The 27325-nt window shown below is 42.8% G+C and overlaps 1 protein-coding gene across 3 annotated transcripts in view; it reads left to right on the forward strand.

Annotated features, from left to right (window-relative positions):
- RELN (reelin) overlaps positions 1-27325 on the forward strand; it is a 538293-nt gene that overhangs the window by 76435 nt on the left and 434533 nt on the right. For all 3 annotated transcript variants that reach the window (XM_070071183.1, XM_051849694.2, XM_051849695.2), the window contains exon 2: positions 767-877. In XM_070071183.1, coding sequence (XP_069927284.1) covers positions 767-877 — 111 coding nt within the window. The remainder of the gene's footprint in view (positions 1-766; positions 878-27325) is intronic.

Genomic DNA, 27325 nt, shown 5'->3' on the forward strand with positions numbered 1-27325 from the left:
ACATGTCAGGCAGGAAACCAGCCTCAATTTTTCGGTTGGTGAGCAAAAACCTGAGTCGCACAAAGAGATAGTTAGTTTGACTTGAGTCGCACAGAGATGGTTAGTTTGACCCTCCTCTTCCCAGGAACATCGTGGTTTTCCGGTTATGAAATCATCTGGACTCCTCCTGTAGACTTTGTTCTAAAATGTAGCGCGCACAGGGCTCACCCTTTCTTGTTCACAGGAGGGAAGGGGCTGACTTCATGCAAATTATCTGCTTTTGTTGCAAAACTTCAGGGAACTCATCTATGAAATGTAGGCTCACAATAAGAAATACAGTGCATCTCACTGTGTTTCCTTCAGCCAACATAAGATTGTTTCACACAGTATGGAAGACTTGAAAACAAAAAAAGTGTTTCATCACAATGCCAAAACTCCAGCAATGCCTTTGAGTGCCTTCAGGGGAGGTAGTGGAGGTGGGAAACCGTCTACTCAATGCTATCATTATTTTCAGAGTTTTCACATAGCTGGGAAATGTGTAAATGAGTGTAGAAAGGTAAGACTGGTTGCTATATTTAGGACCAGCAATTATAGACATTGAAGCTCTAAGCTGCTTTTTTGCTCCTCTGTAATTTCTAGCATTAAAAAATACTAACGAGGAACAGTATGGAAATCATTTGTTAACAATGGGTAAAGATTGTTTTGACAACGTGGAACACTGCAGAAACGTATCTCGTGATTCTGACTGTAGTAACCGAGGTTTCCTTTTCTCCCCTCTGCCTTTCAGTGACAATTTCAACAAGCACCCTCTTTGATGGCTTGCTGGTGACGGGGCTCTACACGTCGACCAGCGTTCAGTCTTCACAGAGCATTGGCGGTTCCAATGCTTTTGGGTTTGGTAAGCTATCCTGGCAGCTGTGGGTATTTTATGCAGTTACTGGATTTTTTTTTTAAAAGCATCTGTTTAAAAATTTTAGACATTATTTCAGAGAAAATGAAACAAGTGATTTTTTGCTTGTTTGATTTTGGTGAATTCAATCACCAAATGAGCTTGGAATGCTGGTCTTTCTAGCCCTCTCTCCGTCTACCCTGCCATGACACTTGGTCCTATGAGATTCATGTAAATTTTCATGTTCTGCCACTTAGGTTGTTGGGAGCCACTCTGGCACCCATGTGATCGATCATTCTGTAAGCTGTTTTCATGAGCAGTTCCTAACATATTGTGAGAAGTCAAGGGTGTCATATTCAGTTTGGCAAGTAAGCGTCATATAAAGTGGAAGATAGCACTGTTTGTTAAAATAATAGAATTCTGTGAGCACTTGAAAAAAGAATGCCACATGGTATTGAAAACACACGGGGAGTCTTTGTTCTTAAACCAACAACTTGGCCAGTTATTTTGTGGAGAGACAGGAGGCCACTAATCCCAGAGGATTCTCAATTTGGAAATCGCTAGTTTATCCTCAGTGCTGTAACCATGCCAAGCTGGAACTCAATAGACCCTTCACAAGTATCAAAAAATACAAATTTATAGGTTTATGTAAGACGTGAGATCAATGATATGATTCTAAAGTTGGGAAATTACAGCAGACCTTCTCCACTGATGTGAGAAAGATAAACTTGTCTTATCAAAGGCAAACATCATGTTCCGTGTCGTATTTTTTCTCTGATATTTATTACATAAATAAGTTTACCTGTGAGTCCCAGTGGTATGTGAGTCCCAGTGGTAGCCGTGCCAGGTAATTCACTGACTGAGGTTGGAGCAGTGATACTGATGCTGCATTGTTATTGTGCTTGTCCAAGGTGAAGTCCACAGGCTCAGAGCTGAAAGGAACCTGGAAGCTGTTTGATCATCATGGTGAATTATTTGACATTGAGAATTTTCCCTATTTTGAAGATTCCAGATGAGAGTTTACAATCTCTTGCTAACTAGTTCTAAGGGCTAAACCTCAGGAGGGGAAAAAACACCAGTTAGGGCTAAAAATTCCACTGATGGAGCCCTATCCTTTTGTGCTCTGCAGAGTTGAAAGGTCAGGTTGTAACCATACACTAGGAAACTTCAAAAAGTTCATGTAAAATGGAACTAAAAGATCAGTTTATTTTGGTACAAAATACTTTGAGATTTGTCCCTAGTGTTTTCATGATATTCATCGTCCATGAGCTTTTGAAAGTGTCCTCATATTACTGTGTTTGCGTAAGTATGTTGCATGCCACTTGTTTTCCAGTAGGCCCCATACCTAAGGTTGCCAGATTTAGCAAATGAGAATACAAGACCCCTTGTACATTTGGACTTTTAGTAATGTTTTAGTCCAATGCCATAATATTTAGAGTAAGGCCTCCTGGGCTGCACTGTAGCTCAACTAAGTTAAAACAGGACTGGGTTCGGGGGAGCCCTGGGCCTTGGTCATCTTTAAAGCTTCCCACCCAGTGATTGCAATGTTCATCCAGGGTTGAAAACCACCGTACTGGGCCAGTCCCCAGTCCAGCATCATCCGTGGCACCTGGTGGAAGTTCTAACCGCAAAGTTCCAGGATCGCTGCAGGCAGGGTGCATCTGAAACCTGGAGGGGTTTTTGAGAATAAACTCTCCAGGTGGTTTTGATGCACACTACAGTTTGAGAGCCGCTAGCCTAGGAGAAAGATACTGTTTCAATGAGCATATTAATGCAGAACAGCAAACTTGACTGAGGGGTGGCAAAGAAATTTACTGAGTGCCAGGAAGGGGTATGACAGAAAAACTAGATTTTTGAATTGAGATCTGAAAGAGTCAAGGTTATTGAGTTAAAGTTCTTTAAAAAGTGGGGCACAGCATTCTTGAAATAAAGACCAGCAGGTGCAAAGGCCAGAGTGTGGGCAAAGGCTGGGAATGTTCTAGAAACTGAAAGGAAACCTTAGAGTAATAGCTGGACCTGGGATGAAGAAGCAAAGGGAGAAGGCTGGGTAGGAGACCAAAGCCAGACCCCTCAGGATCTTGTAAGTTTAAGGTCTTTATCCTAAGAGAAGGGACAAGGTTTCAGGCTGGGCCTTTCATTTTGGAGATCACTCAGGGGTCAGTATGGAGGACAAACTCTAGGGCCCAGGAATGGATTCAGGAAGTTTGCTCTGTGGTTAAAGAGAGGTTATGCCGGGGCGTGTAAGAAGTCCCGGTGCAGGCTGGCACAGGCAGCAAGAAGGAGCTGTACGAGGAGGGCTGAGACTTGGGGCTGTGTGCCTCGGCCAGCAGTTTCACCTTTCTAAGCTTTGCCCCCTTGTCTAAGAAAATGATAATGATAGTGGTCCCTGCGTCATGAGATGCTGGCTTTATCCTCAGGGTGAAAGCAGGTGAATTATGTAAAGCCCTCTGCACAAAGAAAACACTCAGTTATGTGTGTCTTAAGAAATCTCATGGAAAATGCATGTTAAAAAAAAAGATGCATGGATTTTTAAAAAAATTTTTTTTGACAGGCAGAGTGGACAGTGAGAGAGAGAGACAGAGAGAAAGGTCTTCCTTTTGCCATTGATTCACCCTCCACCGCACTGATCCAAAGCCAGGAGTCAGGTGCTTCTCCTGGTCTCCCATGCGGGTGCAGGGCCCAAGCACTTGGCCATCCTCCACTCACTCCCAGGCCACAGCAGAGAGCTGGCCTGGAAGAGGGGCAACAGGGACAGAATCCGGCTCCCCGACCGGGACTAGAACCCGGTGTGCTGGTGCCGCAGGCGGAGGATTAGCGTATTGAGCCGCGACGCCGGCTGCATGGATTTTTTTTAACATCAAAATAATGATCTTTCCTTTCCATTTTCTATGAACTTTTTGAAGGACTGCCCCACCCCAAATCTCAGTAAGCGAAGCAGCCAATTTCCTTAGTCTGAGGTTTGCATGCCCTTCCTGGGGACAGGGGGTAAAGGCAGTTCTGACGTGTGTTATTCTGGGGCATGCGTGTCACGATGGTTTGAGAGGATTTAGCTCCATTCAGTAAGTATCGTGTGTCGATTTGTGGTCTTCAGCAAAGACTGAAGACCATTCACGTGTGAACAGATTTTTGAAGGATTGCACAAAATGCATGTATCCCTTTGCCTCAGATTTTTATCTAGTAAGACAAACAAAATTTAGAACAATTGTTAGAAATTATGTAAGAAATTCAGGCTTCAAGACCTTTCCCGCAGTGGCTTTCCAAGTTGTAAAAAGGTGGTTTTGACTTGAATTAGAAAGCAGTTTGATGATCATAAATTACACTTATAATATCCCTGCCATCGTTGTCAGTCCCACATCATGGGTCTCAGGGTCCAGCGAGGCTTCTGAACGTGGGTAGAACCCACTTAGGATAATTGGACATCCAGAACCAAATGCTTAGGTTACCCACAAGCAACTTGACATTTTACAGGACATGGTTTTTGTATGTTGAATAGACAGCTGAGACCTTTTTAAAGTTCCAGTTATTCATGTTAGTAAATAATTTTATGTGACGGGGTAAATAACTTTAAAATTTAATAATTTTTGGGTATTGTTAAGAGTTAATCTTCATAAATAATGTTTTGAATGGGGAGCAGGGGATAAAATGTGATAAAATGGCCAATTTTGGAAGAAAAGTTACTATGTTGGTATTTGATTTAGATTCAGCATATCCCTTTCAATTTAAGAACAAAATGCAAAAGTTTTAATTTGGCCAGGGTGCAAGTGGGAAAGTGCAGGAAACTTACAGAAGGTAAAACTGAGAAGAACTGCTGCGTTTTGGTGGTTGAGTAGTTATGGTCGGATCAGGCGGAAGTGATATGGCGTTCTTCGATCGAGAACAAAAGAGTTATTGAGTACATAATCCATCTTCAGTCCCTCATGTTTTTAATGGAATTCTAAGTAAATACAGTGGTGTAATGTTTTCCCAACATATCACAGGATTAGTGAGTGATGTGTTCGCTGTGAGAACTAAGACAAAGTAAAGCAATTACTTGAGACTAAATAAGTACTTCGAGAAGTTTTTTCTGCCTAGATTGAATTTTAATTCTGCTAATTACACTAAAGTATTGTCACTCTCCTTTGAATGTAAGATACACATACGATCAGCCAAACTATGATCATAATTATTCCTAAAATACCATTGTAGAAATGTAATTCCAATAACATAACTGCAGCCTTTTATGTAAAAGCAGAATTCTTTAAAATGCATGCCTCACTGACCAAAAATAGGCAAATGCCTAATAGCTTGAAATACATTAAAACAATAGCTATGCAAAAGATGTCCCTATGCCAGCCCTGCCTGATTTGAAATACCTCATTTTGCTTGTCAGTATAAGAAAGCACACTGCCCTGGGGAAGTGTGGTGTTTAATTATGGATATCTCTTTGTGCAGTCCAGAAACACAAATGCTTCCTTCTTGTCTCTGCCTTTGAATTCCAGCTCAATCATGTAAATCTTGGAGACTCACTGTGGTCTTCAGTGAGGGTCTATTGGAATATCCTTTCATGCAAAATTGTTCTTCTAAAATGCAATTTTACTCAATACTTAGTATGCTGGCTCTAAAAGCTAGAGGTGTTACTCAGTTTTTAATACTCTGGTTCTAAAACCTAAGATTCAGATTCATAATTCCGGTGGGTAGTGGCCTCATTTCAATTTGTTAAACCTCATATGAATTTACCTTTTTTTTTTGGATTTGTCGTTTGTCCACATTTTGTTCAGCTGATCACCCATTTTATCATTTTTCGCTTGTAATTTTGTAATTTCTGTCTATATCATTTCCTTTGCTTTCTGTAATAGTTAGGCACCCTAGAACCAGTCATTTAAGCAGCAGAACTTTGGAAATGGTGAGATTTGATGAAATCAAAGTTTGGAGGAGAAATACAGTAAATAGACCCAGAATTTTTTTCTTTCAAATATTTTACTCTTAAAAATCAGTGAATTGTATTTTATTAGTGAATGAACAATTAAATAAAAATTAGTATTTTCCACACCATCTTTAAAACACAGAATCATTAAGATTTGATTTTTTCCCAGTGTGATCCAACATTCTCAGCAAATAGGACAGGGGAATACAAAGCAAATTTTTGAAGTGCTTTAAGAAAGACTTCACATTTTGGTAAATGTTAAATAGGTTATTAAAAGTGTGTGCTTGACTTGTGGATTTAGAATATATGTTGGAGTTTCATTGCTAGGATGCAAATGTTTTCATGGGTTTTATTCTGACTTAATTTCCTTTGAGGTGATATTTTTTAATTTACATTGTAGTCAAAAGCTTAATGCACAAGTAAAAAGTAAAAAACAAAACCATAGTTGAGCATGAAAAAAAGTGAGGGATATAAACAGTGATCAAAGATGTTCAACTTCACTCATATAAAGTACTTTTTAAAATAGTCACAAAGTCGTCAAAGCTATTGCGACTTAAATACAGGGTCTACTTAAGTGAACTTTTGGTTATCCTTCAATGAAGACTAAATAGATTGGCACAGTGGTTAGGGTGCCCGCCTAGGGGCACGGGCATGGCATATGGAGTCCTGTCTTCACACCAGATTCCGGCTTCCTGCTGATCTGCACCCTGGGAGACAGTAGGCCATGGCCTTGGTGAATGGGTCATTGCCACCCACATGGGAGACCTGGGTTCAGTTCCTGGATTTTGGGGTAGTGAGCCAGTGTATGGGAACTCTCTGGCCGGCTGGCTGTGTCTCTGTTTCTAAAATGAATAAAATAAATAAATTAAACATTTAAAAATAATTTGTAAATGCCTAACCTGATAAAAAATAATAAACACCTAAGTAAGATCTTTTACAGCTTTGCTAATTATCAGCAGGACCCTGGGTTCGCTGCAGTTCACTCCTAGGTGTCCTGTGTGTGTGAGACTGTGAGACCACATGTTATGAATGCTATGAATATAAGCCCATACTTAGGGCTTGCTGTCTGTAAACTAGCAATTTCATTAAATAAGGTCCCAAAGAAAAGTGATATTTATTTGCTAGCCTAAATGAAGCTAGCACTTTCCCCCCGAATAATCTAGTTAAATTTATTTCATCTGTCTCTTTCCAAAGACATGCAGTTTAAACATCCTTGAGGAATTAAAAGGTGTGACCTTTTATTGGGTCTGGTAAATGATCTCTAATTAACAGGAAGACTCTGGGTTAATTAAACAAATTACTCTAGTTGGTGGTACAAAGAACAGAGCTGATGAGATGAAGCTGCCATTAATTTTCCCTATTTACAGGGTATTAATCTGTGGTTGTTCTTCATTCATCCCACGTGGGTAGTGCAGCATTATCTCCACTAAGAAATAATTTTATCCAGTTTGTATTTGACACATGACAAAACTTCAGGATTATTTTCTAATTCCTGAGTAATTAACTTGAGAGGAATCACCACTGGGGTAGTAGGCATGATAAATGTAAAGTGGTGGCATTAATCAATCAAGGAACTGCTGATACAGATGTTCAGGGGCATGGGATTTGGGCCAGTTCGGGTGAGTTGTCAGAGAAAGGCAGCTAAGCGCAAGGGTTCATTGCTGGACCTCTGGGGGTAGGCAGCTGGGGTTCTGCACCCTGCCCTGCATCTTGCTAACTTGAGCAACATGTTTGCTTTCTCCAAGCCTCAGCATTTGCCCTTGAAAAACTAGGATAACAACAGTGCCCAGTTCACAGAATCCTTTGGTGGGTTAAAAGAGATTATCCATTCCAGTGCCTGGTATATTATGTGCTCAACCTGGGCATTATTTAAAGACTCAGAAAGAAGCGAAAACTTTACTTTGGGAAGAGCTATAGAATGACAAGATGATGCAGAAGACAAGTGGCAGAGGTTGGCTAATCCTCCGCTTGTGGCACCAGCACCCCGGGTTCTAGTCCCAGTCGGGGCGCCGGATTCTGTCCCGGTTGCTCCTCTTCCAGTCCAGCTCTCTGCTGTGGTCCGGGAAGGCAGTGGAGGATTGCCATAGTGGCCATTTTGGGGGGTGAAACAACGGAAAGGAAGACCTTTTTCTCTGTCTAGCTCTGCCTGTCAAATAAATAAATAAATAAATAGGAGGGAAGTTGGCCTTAATGTGCAGGGTATGCACTCAGTTTCTTACCTGTAGAGTTTAGAACCGGGTTGGACTTCCTCAGAACCTGGCTCAGCCCTTACCCCTGATACACAGGGGGAGACAGGACTTGGGAAGAGCCAATGGGGCTAGTGCACGAGAAAGTGTCAGTATGAGGAATAAAACCAGGTGTTCTGGCATCACACTCAATTTTCAGATACTTTAAAAAACATAATTCACATATTATAAAATTTAATATTTTGAATACACATTTCTGTGATTTTCAGTGTATTTACAAGCTTGCTCAATTCATCCCAATATCTTATTCTGGAACAGTTTCATCCCCTCCCACAGAAACACATACACATTAGCAGTCATTCCCCATCGTCTCTGACAGCTCCTTGCACCTGCTTAGCTGCTACCTGCCTATTTTGGACATTTCGCAAACATGGAATCATATGACATGTGGCCTTTGGGGCCTGGCTTCCACTGAGTATAATGTCTTCAAGGTACATCGTGTTGCAGCATGAATCTGTGGTTTACTTTTTTATGGCTGAATAATATTCCACTGTATGGTTATATCTCTTTTTGTTGAATGGATTTATATTTGGCAGTTAACAGATTCTTAAAAGAAGCTAGACTGAGCATATGGAAAATAAAATGAAGGAGAGTTGAAGGGAAAGCCAAGGAATAAGATTATCAGATTTTTAAAATACTCATCTGTGCCTGCAAAACCCCTGAGGATTAAGATTGCTTAGCCAGTTCTACAACTTAGACCTGGAAATCGAGATGGGTGTCCGCTCGGCCCTCCCTTCTTCCTTTCCTGCCATTCAGGAGAGGCCGTGGGAGCATGTTTCCACCCTAACCGTTTTGCCTCCATTTAAACCGTGAGCTACACAAGCTCAGCCGAAGCAGATTTATTAGCATGGGATTTGGATGGAGACTCATCAATCCCAGTCCAGCTCCTCCTGAGCTGGATCCAAGGAACAAGTAAACACTTGGGAACTATGGGCAGCCATCCTCCACAGAGGCTCAGAGGAGTCTCGTGCAGAGAGAAGACAAGGAAGCCCAGAAGCCTTGCAGACTCTGCTATTAGGCTTTCTTGGGCTCAGGTTCAGATATCCCTGGGTTCTAAGAAATGATAAGAATAGCTAACATTCCCAAGCACTTGCAGTATTCCCGGGGGTGTTAGCGTTCCTGCTGGCTGTCCCCCTGCCTCCTTGGCTGAGCCTTCTTAAGCCCGTCCTCTGCCCCTCTCTGGCATCCCCTCCTCTGTGCACCCCTGTCTTCTTTCCTCTCCACCAGCCACCTCCAACGAATGACTGAATTTCCCGATTTAGAAACCTGTTTGCCCCTGTGAGAACAAGGAGATGATCCAGTCACCTCCACTCATGACACATACCGCGTGTCACTTTGAGCAGCGTGACTAGTCACTGAATGAATAATCCTATAGAGTTCTTAGAGACAGTTATTTTTTATTTATTTATTTATTTATTTTGACAGAGTTATAGAGAGAGAGACAGAGAGAAAGGTCTTCCTTTTCCATTGGTTCACCCCCCAAATGGCCACTACGGCCAGCGCACTGCGCTGATCCGAAGCCAGGAACCAGGTGCTTCCTCCTGGTCTCCCATGCAGATGCAGGGCCCAAGCACCTGGGCCATCCTCCACTGCCTTCCCGGGCCACAGCAGAGAGCTGGACTGGAAGAGGAGCAACCGGGACAGAATCTGGTGCCCCAACCGGGACTAGAACCTGGGGTGCTGGCGCCTCAGGCGGAGGATTGGCCTAGTGAGCCGTGGCGCCGGCCATTAGAGACATTGTAGGATGTTTTACTGCTGGAGTTGCCTTTAGTAAATGTGTGTGTATGGGCGAGTGTATGGACAAGGGCAGCTGTAGGGAGAGGGAGAATGCTCTAAGTCTACATATGAACTCTCCTGTACATGCATTTTAAACTACACAAACATACACCAGTCTTACCACCCAGAGCTCTGGGGAAATTCATCCCAGCTACCATGGTGTCCCTTCCTCTCCTGGAGGTGGTGGGCACCAGTGTTTTCAGATAGGATGGTGATTGATTGTCTTCTATAAACCAGGGGGCTAGAAAGAACTGGAAGAGAGAGTCCAGCACAGCCTGATGTCTTAATGACACATCACAACTAAGTTTTATTTCAGCTCACATCTCCCCAGAAGTGGCAACTCTATAATTGCTTGGAAACAGATCCTAAAATTATATCAGGTTAGATGATCAAGGAGGATGTTTTTTGTATTAAGGTGTAATCCCTTCCTTTAACTTTAGTATTGTTCTCACTTAACGTCTCATATGATTTAAAGTGGTAAATATTTGTTAAAAAGTAATTACGTCACTTGGGTCCTTGCCACCCATACGAGAGACCTGGGTTGAGTTTTGGGCTCTTGGCTTTGGCCTGGCCCAGTCCTGGCTGTTCTGGGCATTTGAGGAATGAACCAGCAGGTGGAAAACATCTCTTTACCTTTCAAGTAAATAAATTAAAACAAAATTTTAAATTAATTGTTACGTTTTTCTTTATGCAAAAGCAAACAACAAATAAAGCCATGCTTCACATAAGACCCATTTTCCAGCTCCTTAATATTCATCTAGCAGTTTTCTTTGGATGCCACAGATTCTAGGGGCGGGGGGGGGGGGATTTACACTTTGCCAATGCAGAAGCAGCTCTGTAAAAATGAATTAACATCAACACTGTTCTAGATAGAGGAAATTAGCCCAGAGACCACCGCAGGTACCTTAAAAATGCAGGTACCAGGGGTGGGCATTTGGCCTAGTGGCCAGGATGCCACTGTCCCACATCCACATCACAGTGTCTGGGTTTGATACCTGGCTTGGGCTCTGGGCTCCAGCTTCTCGCTAATGGGCATTTTGTTAAGATTCTCCCAGTTGGTATTAATTCACTTGTGAAGAGCCGCTTAGTCTTGGCAAGGCATAAGCTCATTTCTGTTATTCAAGAAGCCATTCGCCCTGATGACTGAGCGGGAAATGAGTAAGGAGATAGCCGGAGGTCACTGGGAGGGCACTTTCTTCCTCGCCAGAGTTCAGCAGAAGAATCCTGGGAAGGAAGTGTCTGTAAATGCCGTCTTGTCTCTCCCAAGATAAAACTGGTATTGGGGATACTTTTCTCTCGCTGTCTCTAGCTGGGGTGGGGGTGGGGTGGAGACCGCAGTGGGGAACAGTGAGTCTTGGCTGATAAGAGGTGCAGAACTTCTCTGAGGGTGACCCTGCACAGAGCGGGCCAGGCTGTCCGCTGTTAACAGGGTGCAGGATCGAAGGTGACGCTCCAGGCGTGAGCTTCAAAGCTGGGCTCTGACCTAGCAGTCGTTTTCCTGGGCTTGTGGCTTACTTCTGAAGGTTTCCAGTTCTTTTCTTGGTTTGCAGATAACGATAAATGAATTTATGTTCTTGTGTTCACAGAAGTTGACTTATAAGTACTCTTGGGTAAGGTTGGTTTCTTATTTTCTGGCAGTTGAATCTCAGAAAAACGGACAATGATTTTATGAAGTTATTAATTTCCAGAAATAATTCTGACAATTATCTTTGACTTTTTTTTTTTTTTTTTTTAAGCAGTGAAGGTACATTCTTAGCATCTCCTGGGAAATAGTTCTCAATGAAACATATGCCTTGGGCTCCTCACCCATGTAGTATGGTTCCACTCCGGTGTTCTGTGCTGTAGTTTTATTCACTCCGATGCTGGGTTTTCCATTTAGCCTAACAGACGTGTAGGCTGCTTTCCGAGGCGAGCACAACAACTAAATTACTGTTTTCGGGACTCTGAATGTCTGACTCGTTCGTGTGGGAGTTGCCATTTTGGAAAACAGAAGAGCAAAAACGCTGTGACTATTTCGGTAGAAGTTCAGACGGCACTCCCTCTCCGCTGCTCGTCCTGCTTGTTTGCATCCGTCAGAACCACGCTGCTGTGATCAGCTGGCTAATTATGTTATTTCTAGGTCTCGTTCAGAAAAGTTCCTCTCCACATGAACTCGAGTAAATAGCGAACCCGAAGTAAAAGCAGGGTAGCTATCAGAGATCGGGTTCAGGGAAGACGTTTTGTTTTGCCCTTTAATTGTTTTCTTTTAAAGTGATTATCCACACTCTGAGAAGAGTCTTTTTTCCACCGGATTTTAAACCCATGGGATTGGATAGCATTTCCTAACAATAATAACTTAAAGGATGAATCTGTTACCAATAAAAGAAGAACTCACTTGGGGTTTGGCTTTCTGTTCTAGGGCCTTAGACGGAGGGCTAGAGCTTGAATGTTGATGAGGTTGATGAACTTTGTCCCTAACCTGCCCCATTTCCCCCTTTCTTTGTTCTTCTTACCCGTTCAACAAGGAACTGCTTTCAGTCACACCTCAGAATGGATTTTAGACTTCTGTGTAAATAGCAGGTTTTCCCACATTGTGTGTCTTGCAAACATTAGTGTCTCATGTTACACTAATAGGTCTAACATGGAAAGCTTAGAATTTCTGGTCAAACAGTGCTTCTTAGAGTCTTAATTTTGTTGTTGTAGTTTCGAAACATAATTCAGAATTTTGTGTACAATTCACCAGTTCTTGGCATATTCAGTGTTATATAGCCATCACCACTAATTTGAAAACATTTCAGTGCCAGATCTCAGCCTTTCTAAGCCCCTGGAACCACGAATCTACTTTCTATCCCTGGATTTGCGTCGTCTGGACCTTTCACACCAATGGGATGGTCCAGTAACGGGGCCTTTGAGCTGACTTACAGACTTACACTGATGCTGAGTTTTGCATTTGGCCTCCACACTCAGGTGCCTTCCGGTTCGTCCACGCTGAAACACGGATTAGTCCTCCACTCTCACTTGTGGCTGAGGAAATCCCACTGTATGGATATTTCCTGTTTTATTGACCTCTGGAATCCATTGATGGGCATTTGCGTTGTTTCTAGTTTTCACCACTCTGAATGGCGTCCCTGTGAACCTTCATGTAGAATTTTTGTGTAGGAACACTTTTTAGATTCCCTAGGGTGTGTACCTGGGAATAGAATTGTTAGATCACGTGGTCATCCTCTTTAAATTTTTGAGGAGTGGCCAAACTGTTTTCCATGACGCTGCACTGTTTTGTACTCCCACTAAGAACGTGTAGAAGTTCCAGGTTCTCACATCCTTACCAACACTTGTGCTTTTCTTTTTGTCTTAATGAGAGCCATCGTAGTAGGTGTGAAATGGTATCTCAGCAGTCTGATTTTCATTTCTCTAGTGACTAATGATGCACAACATCTGGATATCTTTTCATGTGCTTATTGGCCATTTGTACCTCTTCTTCAAAGAAATCTCCAAGTGTTCCTCCCATTTTTAATGAAGTTATCATCCTTTTTCTTGTTGAGCTGTAAGTTTTGTGTACATTTGCACATTGGTAATTAACAATATCATGTAATAAAAATTCTTGCAACAATTTATGTTAGCATGGAGTTCTTTGTTTTCCCAAAGAACCACATTTTAGACCCTGCAGAACTAGTTTTGCATGAGATAGTTTGGGAAGCATGGTTTTAAAGGATAGTCCATTATGACTAAACTGACTTTTTAATCCCTGAACAGTTCTGAAAGTGCAGAACTGTTTATGTAATTTAAAAATGCTAACTTTTTAAAAAGATTTTGTTTATTTATTTGAAAGGCAGAGTTACACACAGAGAGAGGGAGAGACAGAAAGAAAGGTCTTCCAGCTGCTGGTTCACTCCCCAAATGGCCTCAACGGCCATAGCTGAGCCTGTCTGAAGCCAGGAGCCAGGAACAACTTCTGGGTCTTCCACGTGGGTACAGGGGCCCAAGTACTTGAACCGTCTTCTGCTGCTTTCCCAAGCCATAGCAGAGAGCTGGATTGGAAGAGGAGCAGCCAGGACCTGAACTGGCACCTGTATGGGGTGACACTTAGCCTACTATGCCACAGTGCCAACCCTAAAAATGCTAACTTTAAAAAATTATTTTCACTCTAGGTACAGTAGCTATACAGGGCCTTTTAACCTTTAACCAAAAGAAGAACTAATATCCTGATAGAAGTGTACCGGAAAGTGACGATAACTTAAGAAGAAAGACAAACATTCCATATCTGAGCAAAATATTCAACTTACTACTAATAAAATAATAATTAAAACAATATGAGGGATGATTTTTTTAACTGGAAAAGATGCTTTAATTATGCCTACTCAGTACTGGTACTGGAAACTTGGTATTTATTGTTAATGTGAACATTGATTTGATCATCTAGAAAGCAATTTGAAGCTTGTGACCTGAAACATTAAAATGCTCATGTGCTTTGACAACAGTTCTTTTACTTTTGGGAATCTATTATAATTTTTAGAAAGGACTTATTTATTTGGAAGGCAGAGTAACAGAAATAGAGAGAGAAAAAAAGAGACAATGAAAGAGAGAGAGAGACAGATGTAGATGTTGCACCTGCTGGTTTGTTCCCCAAAAGGCTGCAATGGTTAGGGCTGGGCCGAGTTGGAAGCCAGGAGCCTAGAATTCCATCCAGGTCTCCGACATGGATGGCAGGGACCCCAGCCCTTGGCCAGCATTCACTGCTTTCTCAGGCACATTAACAGGGAGCTGGATCAGGAGCGGAGCAACCAGGACTTGAACCAGAATCCCATATCAGATATGGCATCCAGTGTCACAGGCGGTGGCTTAACTAGGTGCACTAAACACTGGCTCCTATTATAAATTTTAAGAACCAATAAGAGAGACAAGTTTACTGTATATGATCCATCAAAGCTGATAGGAATTTTTTGAAAAATTTGGAAAGGTCCAATAATAAGGGAGTAATTGCATATGTTAGATATTAAAGGAAAGGAATAGTATTCTGCCATTAAAATTAACATATTGGAATAATAGCTGATGACATAAGAAAATGCTCACCGTGTAATTGGAGTAGAGGGATAAGTACATACACACAGCCTGCTTCCTCAAATGATGCTGCAGCCACATCCATTCTCAGGAACCATTGAAACCCTATTATTTGACGGGATCAGTTTGGGTATTGAGCCCAATGAAAGAAATTAGTTTGACATGCTTGTTTTCTGTTTTCTATAAATAATGAAACAACAGTTTAATTAGTTTGTTAAAAGGTGATCAATCCAGTGGGGACTAGGGAGAGCATGATACGGGGTACATCTGTGAGTTTGATTTTTTTCTTCTCAATGTTTGTGTAGTTTTTGAATACTTAAAAGTCAGAGAGAGAGAGAGAGAGAGAAAGAGAGAGATTGAGAGTTCTTCCATCTGCTGATTGACTCCTCAAATGGCTACAGCACCCTGGGCTAGTCATGCCAAAACCAGGAGCCTGATTTCTCACATTGGTGAACCATCGTCTGCTGTCCCAGGATGCATTAGCAGGATGCTGGATCAGAAGCAGAGTAGCCAGGACTTAAAATGGCACTGCAGTGTGGGACGTGAGCTTCCCAAGAGGCAGCAACACACCATGCCACAACACCTCCCCCTGGGCTTCTTAGGAAATAGTACAGTTAGGCCCTGTTTGCCCATTTCCAGATGTCAGTTGAAAGTAATTCTTTTTTAAGAAATTATTTATTTTGTTCATTTATTGAGGGGGAAAGAGAGAGCTCAAGCCAATATCCACTAGCTTACTCTCCAAATGGCTGAGACTGACTGAGCCTGAAGCCAGGAGATAGAAACTCAATCCAAGTCTCCTGCCCGGGTGGCAGAAACTTAACTACCTAAGCCAATATCCTGCCTCCCAGGTTCGCCTTGGCAGGGCCCTGGAGTCAGGAGGCAGAGGTGGGTATCAAATCTTGTCCTCGGGTGTAGGACAGGGGGGTCTTACCAGGTCAGATGCCCCCTCCTAAGAACTGTTCTTTAACCACAGGTCTGGAGGCCATCATTGTGGTGCAGCAGGTAAACAACGCTGGCCTTCCATAACAAGCACTGGTTGAATCCCGGCTGCTCTAGTTCCCATGCATCTCCCTGTGAATGTGCCCGGAAAGGCAGCAGCAGAAGGTGGCCCAGGTACTTGCATCTTTGCTACCCACGTGGGAGACCTGGGTGAAGTTCCAGGCTCTGGCTTTGGCCTGGGCCAGCCTGACCATTTTGGAAAATGAACCAGCAGAAGGAAGATCTCTCTCTCCCCTGCTCTGCCCTCTCTGTCATTCTGCTTTTCAACTAAAGAAATAAATTTTAAAAAACATAGATGTACTTCTATTGATTGTAGTTCCATTAAGATTTTGTTTTGTTTTACTTTTTCACGTAAACCATAATTCCAGTTTTGGTCTCTTTACAATGGAGCAAGAATAGACTTGTGAAGAAGTCTAAGCTTATACTTCTAGATATGTATGATTTTTGTTTTGCAATCTTTAATAGGTGTCTTTTCCACCATAAATTTTTTTTTGACAGGCAGAGTTAGACAGTGAGAGAGAGAGAGACAGAGAGAAAGGTCTTCCTTCCGTTGGTTCACCCCCCAAATGGCCGCCATGGCTGGTGCGCTGCGCCAGTGCACTGCGCCAATCCAAAGCCAGGAGCCAGGTGCCTCTTCCTGGTCTCCCATGCGGGTGCAGGGCCCAAGCACTTGGGCCATCCTCCACTGCACTCCCGGGCCACAGCAGAGAGCTGGACTGGAAGAGGAGCAACCAGGACAGAATCTGGTGCCCCAACTGGGGTTAGAACCCGGAGTACCGGCGCCACAGGCAGAGGATTAGCCTAGTGAGCCGCAGTGCTGGCTCCACCATAATTTAAAAGCAGCCTTTCTTTAGCTTCTTGTTACTGTCTTCCCAAACATTCAAGTTAGTTTGTATATATACAACACTTCTCTTAGGAATATTTGTTCTTCATCAGTTTATACAGCACTTAATGACATATTAGGATAATTTGCAGTTTTCAGTAGAACAGTTTTGGGAGCACACACCAGAGAATCACCCTAGTCAATGTCTAGAAATAAAACACAGAAGCAGGGGTGTCTACTCTGTCCCAAGCTCAGGCTACCAGATGCATTGGTGAAAGAAATACTGTCATGGTTGTCTTTGGGTAGATACCCATCTAATGAACTGATGTTGTTTTCAAAGGTAGTTTTAGAGATAAAAGTTCAATTTTCAGCCTACTTTTTAAAAATGTATTATGCAAATGATCAAACAGGCATTGCCATTGAAAGAATTTTAGAGCCAACACTTCTACTGTTTTCCCAGGCCATAGCAGAGAGCTAGATCAGAAGAGGAGCAGCCGGGACTCGAACCGGCGCTCATATGGGATGCTGGTACTGCAGGCTGGGCTTTAACTCCCTGTGCCACAGCGCCGGCCCCCAATGAGCTGAAATTTCATAACTGTGCATGCCTGTGTAGCCCAAGCCCCTATCACAATTCTAGAACATTCTCACAAGCCCAGAAAATACCCTTGTACCTCTCCTCCCTCAACTTTCCCCCCGCTTCCAGAGGCAACTGCCGTTTTGATTTTGCTTCACCATAGATTAGCTTTGCCCATTCTAGAACTTCACATCAAAGCGTCTGTCCAGTGCTTATTTTATTGCGTGGCTTCTTCATGCAGCAGTGCGTCTTTGAGATGTATCGGTGTTGCGTGTTTGGTAGTATGTTTTTGACTTGCTGAGAAGTATTCCTTTGCTGTTCCACTCTATTGGTGAACGCCTGAGTTGTTTCTAGTCTGGGGTGATTACGTGTGCAGCACTATGGACAGCCTTGGACAAGTCTTTTTGTGTGTATGTGTTTTCATTTTTGTTGGACAAATATTAAGTGTCTTTTTTTTTTTAAATAAGAAATTACCGGACTTTTCCCCCACATGGTTGTACCTTTTCACACTCCCACCAAGATAATATTCGAGTTTTAATTGCTGGGAATCTTCCACATTGGTATGCTCAGTGTTTTTAATTTTAGCCATTTTGGTGAGAGTATGGTGGTTGCTCATTGTGGTTTTTAATATTTTTAAAAAGTTATTTGTTTGAAAGGGCAGGGGAGAGCTCTTTCATTCTCGGTTCACTCTTTAGATGCTTTCGAAAGCTGAGGCTGGGCCAGGCTGAAACCAGGAGCCAGAAACTCAATCCAGGTGTCCGCTGTCGGTGACAGGGACCCAGCTACCTGGGTCAGCCCTGCTGCCTCCAGGGTGCTCATTAGCAGGAAGCTGGCATAGGAAGTAGAGCCTGGACTTGGTATCAAATGTGGACATCCCAAGCAGCATTTTCATTTATATGCCTAAAGTCTGCTCCTCATTGTGGTTTTAATTTGCATGCTAATGATATTGAGCATTTCTTCATGTGCTTATTGGCCACTTTTGTGAAATTTCTGTTTAAAGCTTAATACCAATGTTAAAAATTAAGTTCTCCTTCTTATTGAATTATTGTAGTTTTAGTATGTCCTAGATGCCAGTTATTTATCAGATATATGTCTTATGAATGTATTTTCCCATTAATGGCTTGCTTATCCCTTTTCTCAATGGTATCTTATGAGTGGAATTTTAGATTTTGATAAATTCATCACATTTTTTTTTCTTTTATGGTTATTGTTTTTTTCTGAGTCCTGGCCTTGAATCAATCCACTGCCTGCTTTTTTTTTTTTTTTTTTTTTTTTTGGTGTGTACTCCAGGTGTTGGAGCCTTACAATCAAAAAGTAGTTAATTTGTTAATTTTCAATCACATTTGGGTGAGTGCAAAGCAGACACTGGAGTTCATATGCGATGTTTCTAAAAGTTTTTCTTTAAGCATTGCCTTCCTGTTAAAAAGTCAGGCTGCTTTCAATTCTTGTTTTTAGAAGTTTTCCATTCCACAAGTGCAAGCCCTCTGACTTGAATGCACCACTTTATAAATGACCGAATTGCTTCAGACCCCCGGGTTACACTGTGATAAGCCAAATGGGCTTGGGAGACTCCTTTCACACCGGAGCCACTTGCCAGAAACCAAACAGATGGTAAACTAGGCAGAGATGACCCTCGGCATTCTCATTAGAGCAGTTGGGAAAATCTTAATGGGCCCCCATTTGCCTCGTGCTGTATCTAATACCCTTTGAACTGCCACTTTTTTTTCCCTGTTGCAAGTCAACAACCGCTATGTATATTTTAATAAGGATTATCAAACACAATTTGCCCAGAAGATGTACAGCCCTCTAATGCTAATTAGCCAAGTTAAAATAATCACTGAATTCTGGGATAATTGGAAAGAAACACTGTTTTTTTTGCCAGTGCATAATTACTAATTAACAGGAAGATAAAATAGCCATGTAGCAGTCGTATCTAGAAGAATCTGTTAACGGTTAATTAACTGATGAGCTGGCGCCAAGTTGATGTTGGTCAAGAAAGTTTACAGATGAACTTGTGTCAAACAAACACGTAAATGTACACACTATGTAAAGATTACATCGTTGAGGCAACACAGAGCGTGGGGCCGGTAATCCTGTGTGGTTTTCGGCTTAGCATTCCAGTGCTTACGGCTGGCGGCCATCACGTTAAAGAAGTAGCTTCTTTGGTCCAAAGTATTAAAAACACCAACTGCTGATGTCTCCTGCGCCGCTCAGACCCAAGATTTGAGGCTTTGTAATTCGCTCTTCTCTTGATCCTAATAATTGCCTGGGCTTTCCGAGCCATAACATTTCCTCTTGTAATTGGGCCACAGCCTCCTCTGTGTTTTTTCCTGCTTATTGGGGTTAACATTTGAATGCCTGTGGGTAGGTAGACATTCACAAGCAATGAAATAAAAGCATGACTTCCAGAGTTCTCTGCTTTTGTGGGTGCGGGAATTACCATTAGGTCATTCCACAAAAGTATTTGAAACATACATGTTAAGCCATTTAAAGAATTTAGCAGTTTTATTAGAAATACCTTGCTTTCAAATCTATTTTTAAAGATACTGCTTTGAGAGACAGAGAGAGCTCCAATCCACTGATTCACTTCCCAAATGCCCACAATGGCCTAAGCTGGACCAGGCCTAAACTGGGAGCCAGAAACTCAATCTAGGTCTCACCCATGAGTGGAAGGGATCCAAGTACACAAACTCCCAGAGTGTGCTTTAGTGGAAACTTGGAATCAAGAGTGGAGCCAGGACTCAAACCCAGGTACCTGGATATAGGATGCAGGTGTCTAACCAGTGTCTTTAACCGCTGAACCAACTGCTCTCTTCCCCCCAAAAACCTTAAATCTATTTTTAATTTAAAAAAATTTAAATTAGGGGTTGGTGCTGTGGCACTGTGGGTTACACTGCTGCCTGCAGGGCTGGCATCCCATATGGGCACCCATTAGAGTCCAGGCTACTCCACTTCTGATCTAGCTCCTTGCTAGTGTACCTGGGAAAGCAGCAGGTGACCCAAGTCGTTAGACTCCTGCACCCAAATAGGAGACCTGGATGAAATTCCTGGCTCCTGTCTTTAGCCTGGCCCAGCCTTGGCTGATGTGACCATTTGGGGAGTGAACCAGCAGATGCAAGACCTCTCTCTCTGTGTCTCTGTCTCTGTCTATCTCTGTCTCTCTCTCCCTCTCTGTAACTCTAGCTTTCAAATAGATAAATAAATCTGTACAAAAAAAAAAAGACTAATGAGGAAGTGAATACTACAAAGCATTTAATGCACACTGCTTGAAGATTTAAGTGCTTTAAAATTCCATTTTCTAGGGAGTCTTTTTGTCAATGGACAAAAATTTAAATGTCAACACTTTGTTTTTGAATATTTTTGAGGTTTTTTTTTCTATTTTTGATTTTAATTTCTATGGTGAAATGTCATTTAGAAACCTTCTTATTGTATACATACTCCCAAAATATTGCATTATATATATATATGTTTGAATTGTCATATTGATTGAAATTCTTCATTTTGATTCAGATCATAGCTATTTTATATCAAATCAAAAGGCTTTGTGTACTTGATACTATGACAGTGTCTAAGGAATGCGATGCTTGAAACCACAGTTCAAGACCCACTCATTATAAAGCATAATGTTCATAATTACATGTTCATATCATGGCACATATTCCCCTTAGTTAAAAGCATTTTTTGATTTTAATTTTTAATTAATTTTTTTATTTTTTTAACTTTTATTTAATGAATATAAATTTCCAAAGTACAGAATATGGATTACAATGGCTTCCCCCCCATAACGTCCCTCCCACTTGCAACCCTCCCCTTATCCACTCCCTCTCCCCTTCCATTCACATCAAGATTCATTTTCGATTCTCTTTATATACAGAAGATCAGTTTAGCATACATTAAGTAAAGATTTCAACAGTTTGCTCCCACACAGAAACATAAAGTGAAAAATACTGTTTGAGTACTAGTTATAGCATTAAATCTCAATGTACAGCACACTAAGGACAAAGATCCTACATGAGGAGTAAGTGCACAGTGACTCCTGTTGTTGACTTAACAAATTGACACTCTTGTTTATGGCCTCAGTAATCACCCTAGGCTCTTGTCATGAGCTGCCAAGGCTATGGAAGCCCACTGAGTTCACTGACTCTGATCATATTTAGACAAGGCCATGGTCAAAGTGGAACTTCTCTCCTCCCTTCAGAGAAAGGTACCTCCTTCTTTGATGACCCATTCTTTCCACTGGGATCTCACTCGCGGAGATCTTTCATTTAGGTTTTAAAAAAAAAAAAAACAAACCTAAATTTTTAATTAATTTTAACAGATTCAATGTGATTTGTAGATACAGTTCTAAGAACACAATGATATTCCCTTCTACTACTCCCTTCTACTACTCCCTTCTACTACTACTCCCGCCTACTCTTCTTCTTTCTCCCTTTTTTAAATCTTTGAGATAACATATTTTAAATTTACATTACTGTAGAGGCTTAATACCTCACTGAATAAGAAGTTTAACAAGTAAAAAGCAAGAAGACTTTAGTTTAGTGGGACTATACACAACAGCTCTAAGTAATAATTGAATAGAAAAAAATGACCTTTTCACCCATATACTGTACATTTTAATCACAGATCATTAAAACTACAGTAGTGTAACATTCTTAACCATTGGTTTGACAAAAATATAAAACAAAGTTTTGCAAAACTATATTTACAGCAATACGGATACACACAGACCTTTCCTTTTTATTGGATTTTGAAATTTTATCTTCCACATATAGGGGAGAATTTATTGAGAGACAGGGACAGACAGAGATCTCATCTGCTGGTTTCACTCCTTAAGTACCTGCGATAGGTGTTACTGGTCCAGCCTGAAGACAAAAGCCAGGAACCCAGTACAGGCCTCCTATACGTATGGGTGGAAGGTACTGAACTCCTTGAGCCATCACTGCTGTCTCCTGAGGTCTGCACTGGTGGGGAGCTGGAGTTAGGAGCAGAAACCTGCAACCCGGGTACTCCGATATGGGATGTGGTTGTCTCCAACACTAGGATAAATACCTGTCCCTGAATGTGTACTTTTTCTTGACTTTTTTTTTTGCAAAATCTTTACTGCAGTTAGGAATTATTGTAGATCAAGAAATCTTATAAAATTTGCCAATTTTATAATCAGCAAAAGACTGAATTTTTTATTAGGAAGTTGATAGAACACCTGCTAAACTATGTGTCATTGATCATGATAGAAATGAAGAGTATTTTGCTCCTTTCTTTTGAAGTAAATGAAAATGCAGAAGGAAGATTTCGTAGCAGGAACATATTCATTAATGTACACACACTTAGGTTGAACACATCCGTTATTGAGGTGGAAAACTTAATAAATCAAATTTATCTCCTTATGCTATCCTCTGCCATACCTGAAAGTGATCTCTCTCCAAGGAACAAAGGAAGGAGAATGAGTGCTATGTGGGTGTTATATTCATTTTGTTAATTTGCTCTTCTGGTGTTGGGGAATCACTTAGCCAACTTACAGATGCGTTCCTTACATGGTCCTCTACCTGCGTGACCCCCAGCCAAGGGGGGTGGGTCATCTTCTGTGGTTAATGATTAAACATGTCAAAGCAAAGACAAACACTGTTGCATGAAACTTTCTGGGGACACCCGTGTGTATTTTTATGGCTTTGGCTACAAGCAGTAAGCATGCTGTCTGTTGTAGACTGTATGTTGGATCTTTGAGAACCATTCACTGTCTTAGGAGCTTTCTCCAGTACCGTGTGGCGGCTTAAGTGGGTTGCGATGTCTGCATCCATTAGGTCTTGGTCAGATAAGAGCTGACATTTGTAATGTCATGACTAGCAAGCCATGTATTACCTTGTTACTTGGCCAGAACACAAACTGGAGCACAAGACTCAATGAATGACTTCTGAGTATTCAGATTTCAATGGAGTTTTTGTATTTTTCTCATTGTTCTCCTATAGTAAGGAACTGGCAAGACCTTTGTGAAAATTATCCTGTAAGAAGGAGGTCAACTATGAGAGCTGGAGTTGGACATGGAAGTTGGGAGAAGGGTCTTCCCAGGGCTTCTGACCTGGCGGGCTCCGCAGGAGGCCTCTGCATTCTGTAGGAGTCCCTGGTGGTGGTGGGCTGGGGGTGGTGGCAGGCTCTCCTTCTTCACACTGGGGGAGCACCAAGGTTGCTTTCTATTCTTTCCATTTCTATGAAGCCTCTTTGCTTCTTTGCCTGTGGCCTTGTGGGCTTACTTCCGACCCTACTTCAAGACTCTTTCCACATGGCCCACTACAGAAACCTATCTCAGCCCTCTCTTCTCTTCCAGATTCCCAAACTGGGCTCAGCACTGCAGGTCCCCCTGGTTGGATCACCCACATTCGTGTTGTAAACTAGATCTGGGTTAATGACTGATTGACCACAAACGTCTTTTTGAAGCATGGTGGTTCTTCTAGGCACACAGGAATTTCCTGCACTGACCCTAGTTTCAGAATGAGAGTATGAGTGTGGGCTAGAACAGGAGGGTTGTACTTTAGTTTCAAGCTAGATTCTTTTTTTTTTTTTTTTTTTTTTGACAGGCAGAGTGGACAGTTCTGGTTTGCCGCAGAACTTTGAAGGCTTTTCAAGACCTGAGAAATGGCAGTGCTCCGTGAAAGACTTAAGATTCTGAGAGCTTGTCATATGATTAGTCATGATGTGGGAAAAGACTGATTCTTATATTTTAAAATAAAAAGTATATTTTTAAAAAATTTACTTATTTATTTGAAAGGACAGTTACACACACACACAGAGAGAGAGAGAGAGAGAGATCTTCTATCCACTGGTTCACTCCCCAGATGGCTTCAATAGCTGGAGCTGGGCCAATCCAAAGCCAGCAGCCAGGAGAGCTTCTTTTGTGTCTGCCAAGTGAGTGCAGGGGCCCAAGCACTTGGGCCATCTTCTGCTGCTTCCTGGGTGCATTAGTAGGGAGCTGGATAGGGAGTGGAGCAGCTGGGACTCAAACCTGCACCCTTATAGGATGCAGGTGTTGCAGGCGGGAGCTTTATCCGCTACAAAAACAACGCCAGCCCCCAAAAGCATATTATTAAATAATAAAATGATACTAAAATAAGTATAATTTAGAGGTAGGTGCTTGGTTCAGTTGCTGCTTGGAACACCCACATTTCCTATGGGAGGGACTGGGTTCGAGTTCTGGCTCTGCTCCCAATTCCAGCTTCCTGCTAATGTGTACCCTGGGGGACAGCAAGTGATGGCTCAAGTTCTGGGGCCCCTACCACTGCATGAGATACTTGGATTGAGTTTATAGCTCCTGGTTTCTGTCTGGTCCAGTCCTGGCTGTTGAAGGCATTTGAGTAGTAAACCAGCAGATGAAAGGTTGATCTCTCTTTCTCTCTCTCTCAAATAAACAAATTAAAAAACATTAAGCCTTTAATTGTAAAAATTGCATTTGAAAGTGTTGAATAAGGTCTGATGCTTCCTATTAATACTTTTTCTTAAAGGCTTAAATAAATAAAAGATTTTTTCTTTCAAATATTTAACATGTATTATGAATTCCAAAATACACAAGTTTATTAACACTATGTAATTCTTACAGATTCCAAAACAAACCAAAGCAGGAAATGGTGGTGACCTTCTAAGAAGTTACCCAGTTTCCATAATATACATGTGAAAGCTGAATATATCTTCCCATGGCCATGGTGGGAATTTTTTAAAACATTTATTTATTTATTTGAAAGGCAGAATTACAAAGAGGGAGAAACACACACACACACATCAAGATCGTCCATCTGCTAGTTCACTCCCCACATGGCTGCATCAGCCAGAGGTGGGCCAGGCTGAAGCCAGGAGCCAGAAATTTCATCCAGGTATCCCATGTGAGTGCAGGGGCCCAAATGCATGGACCATCTTCCCCTGCTTTCCCAGAAGCATTAGCGAGGATCTGGATTGGAAGCGGAGGAGCCAGGACACGAACCAGCACTCATATGGGATACCAGCAGTGTGGGCAATGGCTGAATGTACTATGCCAGCCCCTGTGGTGGGAATTTTAATAGATTGGTAGGAAAAACTACCAAATTGCTTGATGCGTGCTTTCAGGAAATGTTCTCCCCTGCCTTTTCAGTGTTTAAGTTTGTTAGGAAGTTCACTGGTGGTGTCACATACATGTACATAATTTTAGTGGCTTAAGATGACAGAATGTTTCCTGTGTGTGTGTGTGTGTGAGGGGGGGTGGGGGAGAGAGAGTCCATTGTGCATGTGTTTCTGGTCGACAGGGCACCCTTTGCTGCACTGGTCACTCAGGGGCTGCGTGACTGGCAGAGGACCTACTGTCTTCACAGGCTTCCATGGTCACCTCGGGTACTCGGCCCCCACTGACTGAGGAGGGACAGCAGCATTGAAATGGTGCAGTGCCCTGTTGATCGTGTTGGTGCGCTGATAATGCATCACTTCTGCTCCTACTCCATGGGGGAACACTGGTCCTGTGGCTTTGCCTGAGGCCACTGGGGTCAGAGGAGGCCAGTGCCACTCTAGACCAGTTGTGCTTCCCAGCAGGGATTCTGGCCTCGGTCCTGCGGGGAGCAGGCGCCAATACATTCCTGCCTCTCACGCTGCAGCCCTGCTCTTGTTCCCTAGCAAGTCTGGGCTGCAGGGTGCAGCGGATCTGAACTGAGGCTTGGTGGGCCCGGCTATGGGACTTAGCAAAACAATCAGAGGCCCAATGGGGTCAGAAAGGCAGTGAGATGTTGGTTGAATAAATGAATAATGACAGTGAGGTGGCCTATGGCAATAAGAACTGGAAGCTTGGGAGCATTCGGTCAGAACTGGGATGCAGGGAGCTTATCATAGGTGGGATGTTGCCAGGTGAGGAAAAGGCCCAGCTGACAGAGGGTGGGGAGAAGGTCCCTGGCATGAGTTTGCCTAGAAACTGGGAGTGAAGGGCTGGTGCTGTGGCGCAGTGGGTTAATGCCCTGGCCTGAAGCGCTGGCATCCCACATGGGTGCCGGTTTGAGACCCGGCTGCTCCACTTCTTGTCCAGCTCTCTGCTATGGCCCAGGAAAGCAGTGGAAGATGGCCCAGGTCCTTGGGCCCCTGCACCCACGTGGGAGACCGGGAGGAAGCTCCTGGCTCCTGGCTTTGGATCGGCGCAGCTCCAGCTGTTGCGGTCATCTGGGGAGTGAACCAGTGGATGGAAGACTGACCTCTCTCTCTCTCTCTCTGCCTCTCCTCTCTCTGTGTAACTCTGACTTTCAAATAAATAAATAAATCTTTAAAAAAAAAAAACTGGGAGTGAGAGCTGTAGGAGGATCCCTCCCTCTTTGAACACATGGTTCTGCCAGGGGTCATGACAGACAGTGGAACAGTGAGCCCCATGAAGTTATTGTGTACCCGTTAAAGACAGGCCCTCTGCCTTGCCAGTGGCCGTGATGACCCCAGAGAGCACAGTAAGCCGTGGATCAGCATCCCAGCCTGCACACCTGTATGATGCACTGTAATCTGCAAACGAGCTCCATGCATATGACCCCACTTAATGTAAGCCAGAAAGTGTCTAACCTGAACACGGCACTGTTTTCCAGATAAAACAGTTTATTTCCTCTAGCTCAGGTAGAAAGACTGAGAAAGACTCTGCAGAGACAAGAGCAGGTGGCCTTGTTCGATGTCAGTGGTGAGTTTTTTCTGTAGCAAATAAGGATTTTGATGGAATGCCACTGTCCACTGCTGCTCTCCACTTCTTGATTCAGAGACAGAATGGGACCCCAGTCCCTGGTTGTAGTTGCAGTGTCCCTGCTGCCTCCCTCCACCTGTCCCTCTGTGAGTAAGGTGACCCCTGACCGGAGGCAGCATTTGCAGGAGGAACCTGGTCTCCTTCAGTCCCCTAGCACCAGAACTTTTCTTCATTAGAGCCCTTGACTCTCAGAAGGTCACGCTATTCTGTGGCTTTTCACACTTTCTGTGAGCTGTGCACTTGAGCTTGCAAGTTACACATTAGGTTCCTGGAAGCCTTCTCAAAGGAGAACGGAGAGCAGTGGACTTTCTGCCCTGTGCTGTTGGAGCTCTCGGTGGGTAGAACCGGCATCCTTCTTGCTACCAAAATTCCCATGTTGCTTGAGGC

Source organism: Oryctolagus cuniculus, chromosome 3, assembly GCF_964237555.1.
Source record: "Oryctolagus cuniculus chromosome 3, mOryCun1.1, whole genome shotgun sequence".
NCBI classification, from domain to species: domain Eukaryota; kingdom Metazoa; phylum Chordata; class Mammalia; order Lagomorpha; family Leporidae; genus Oryctolagus; species Oryctolagus cuniculus.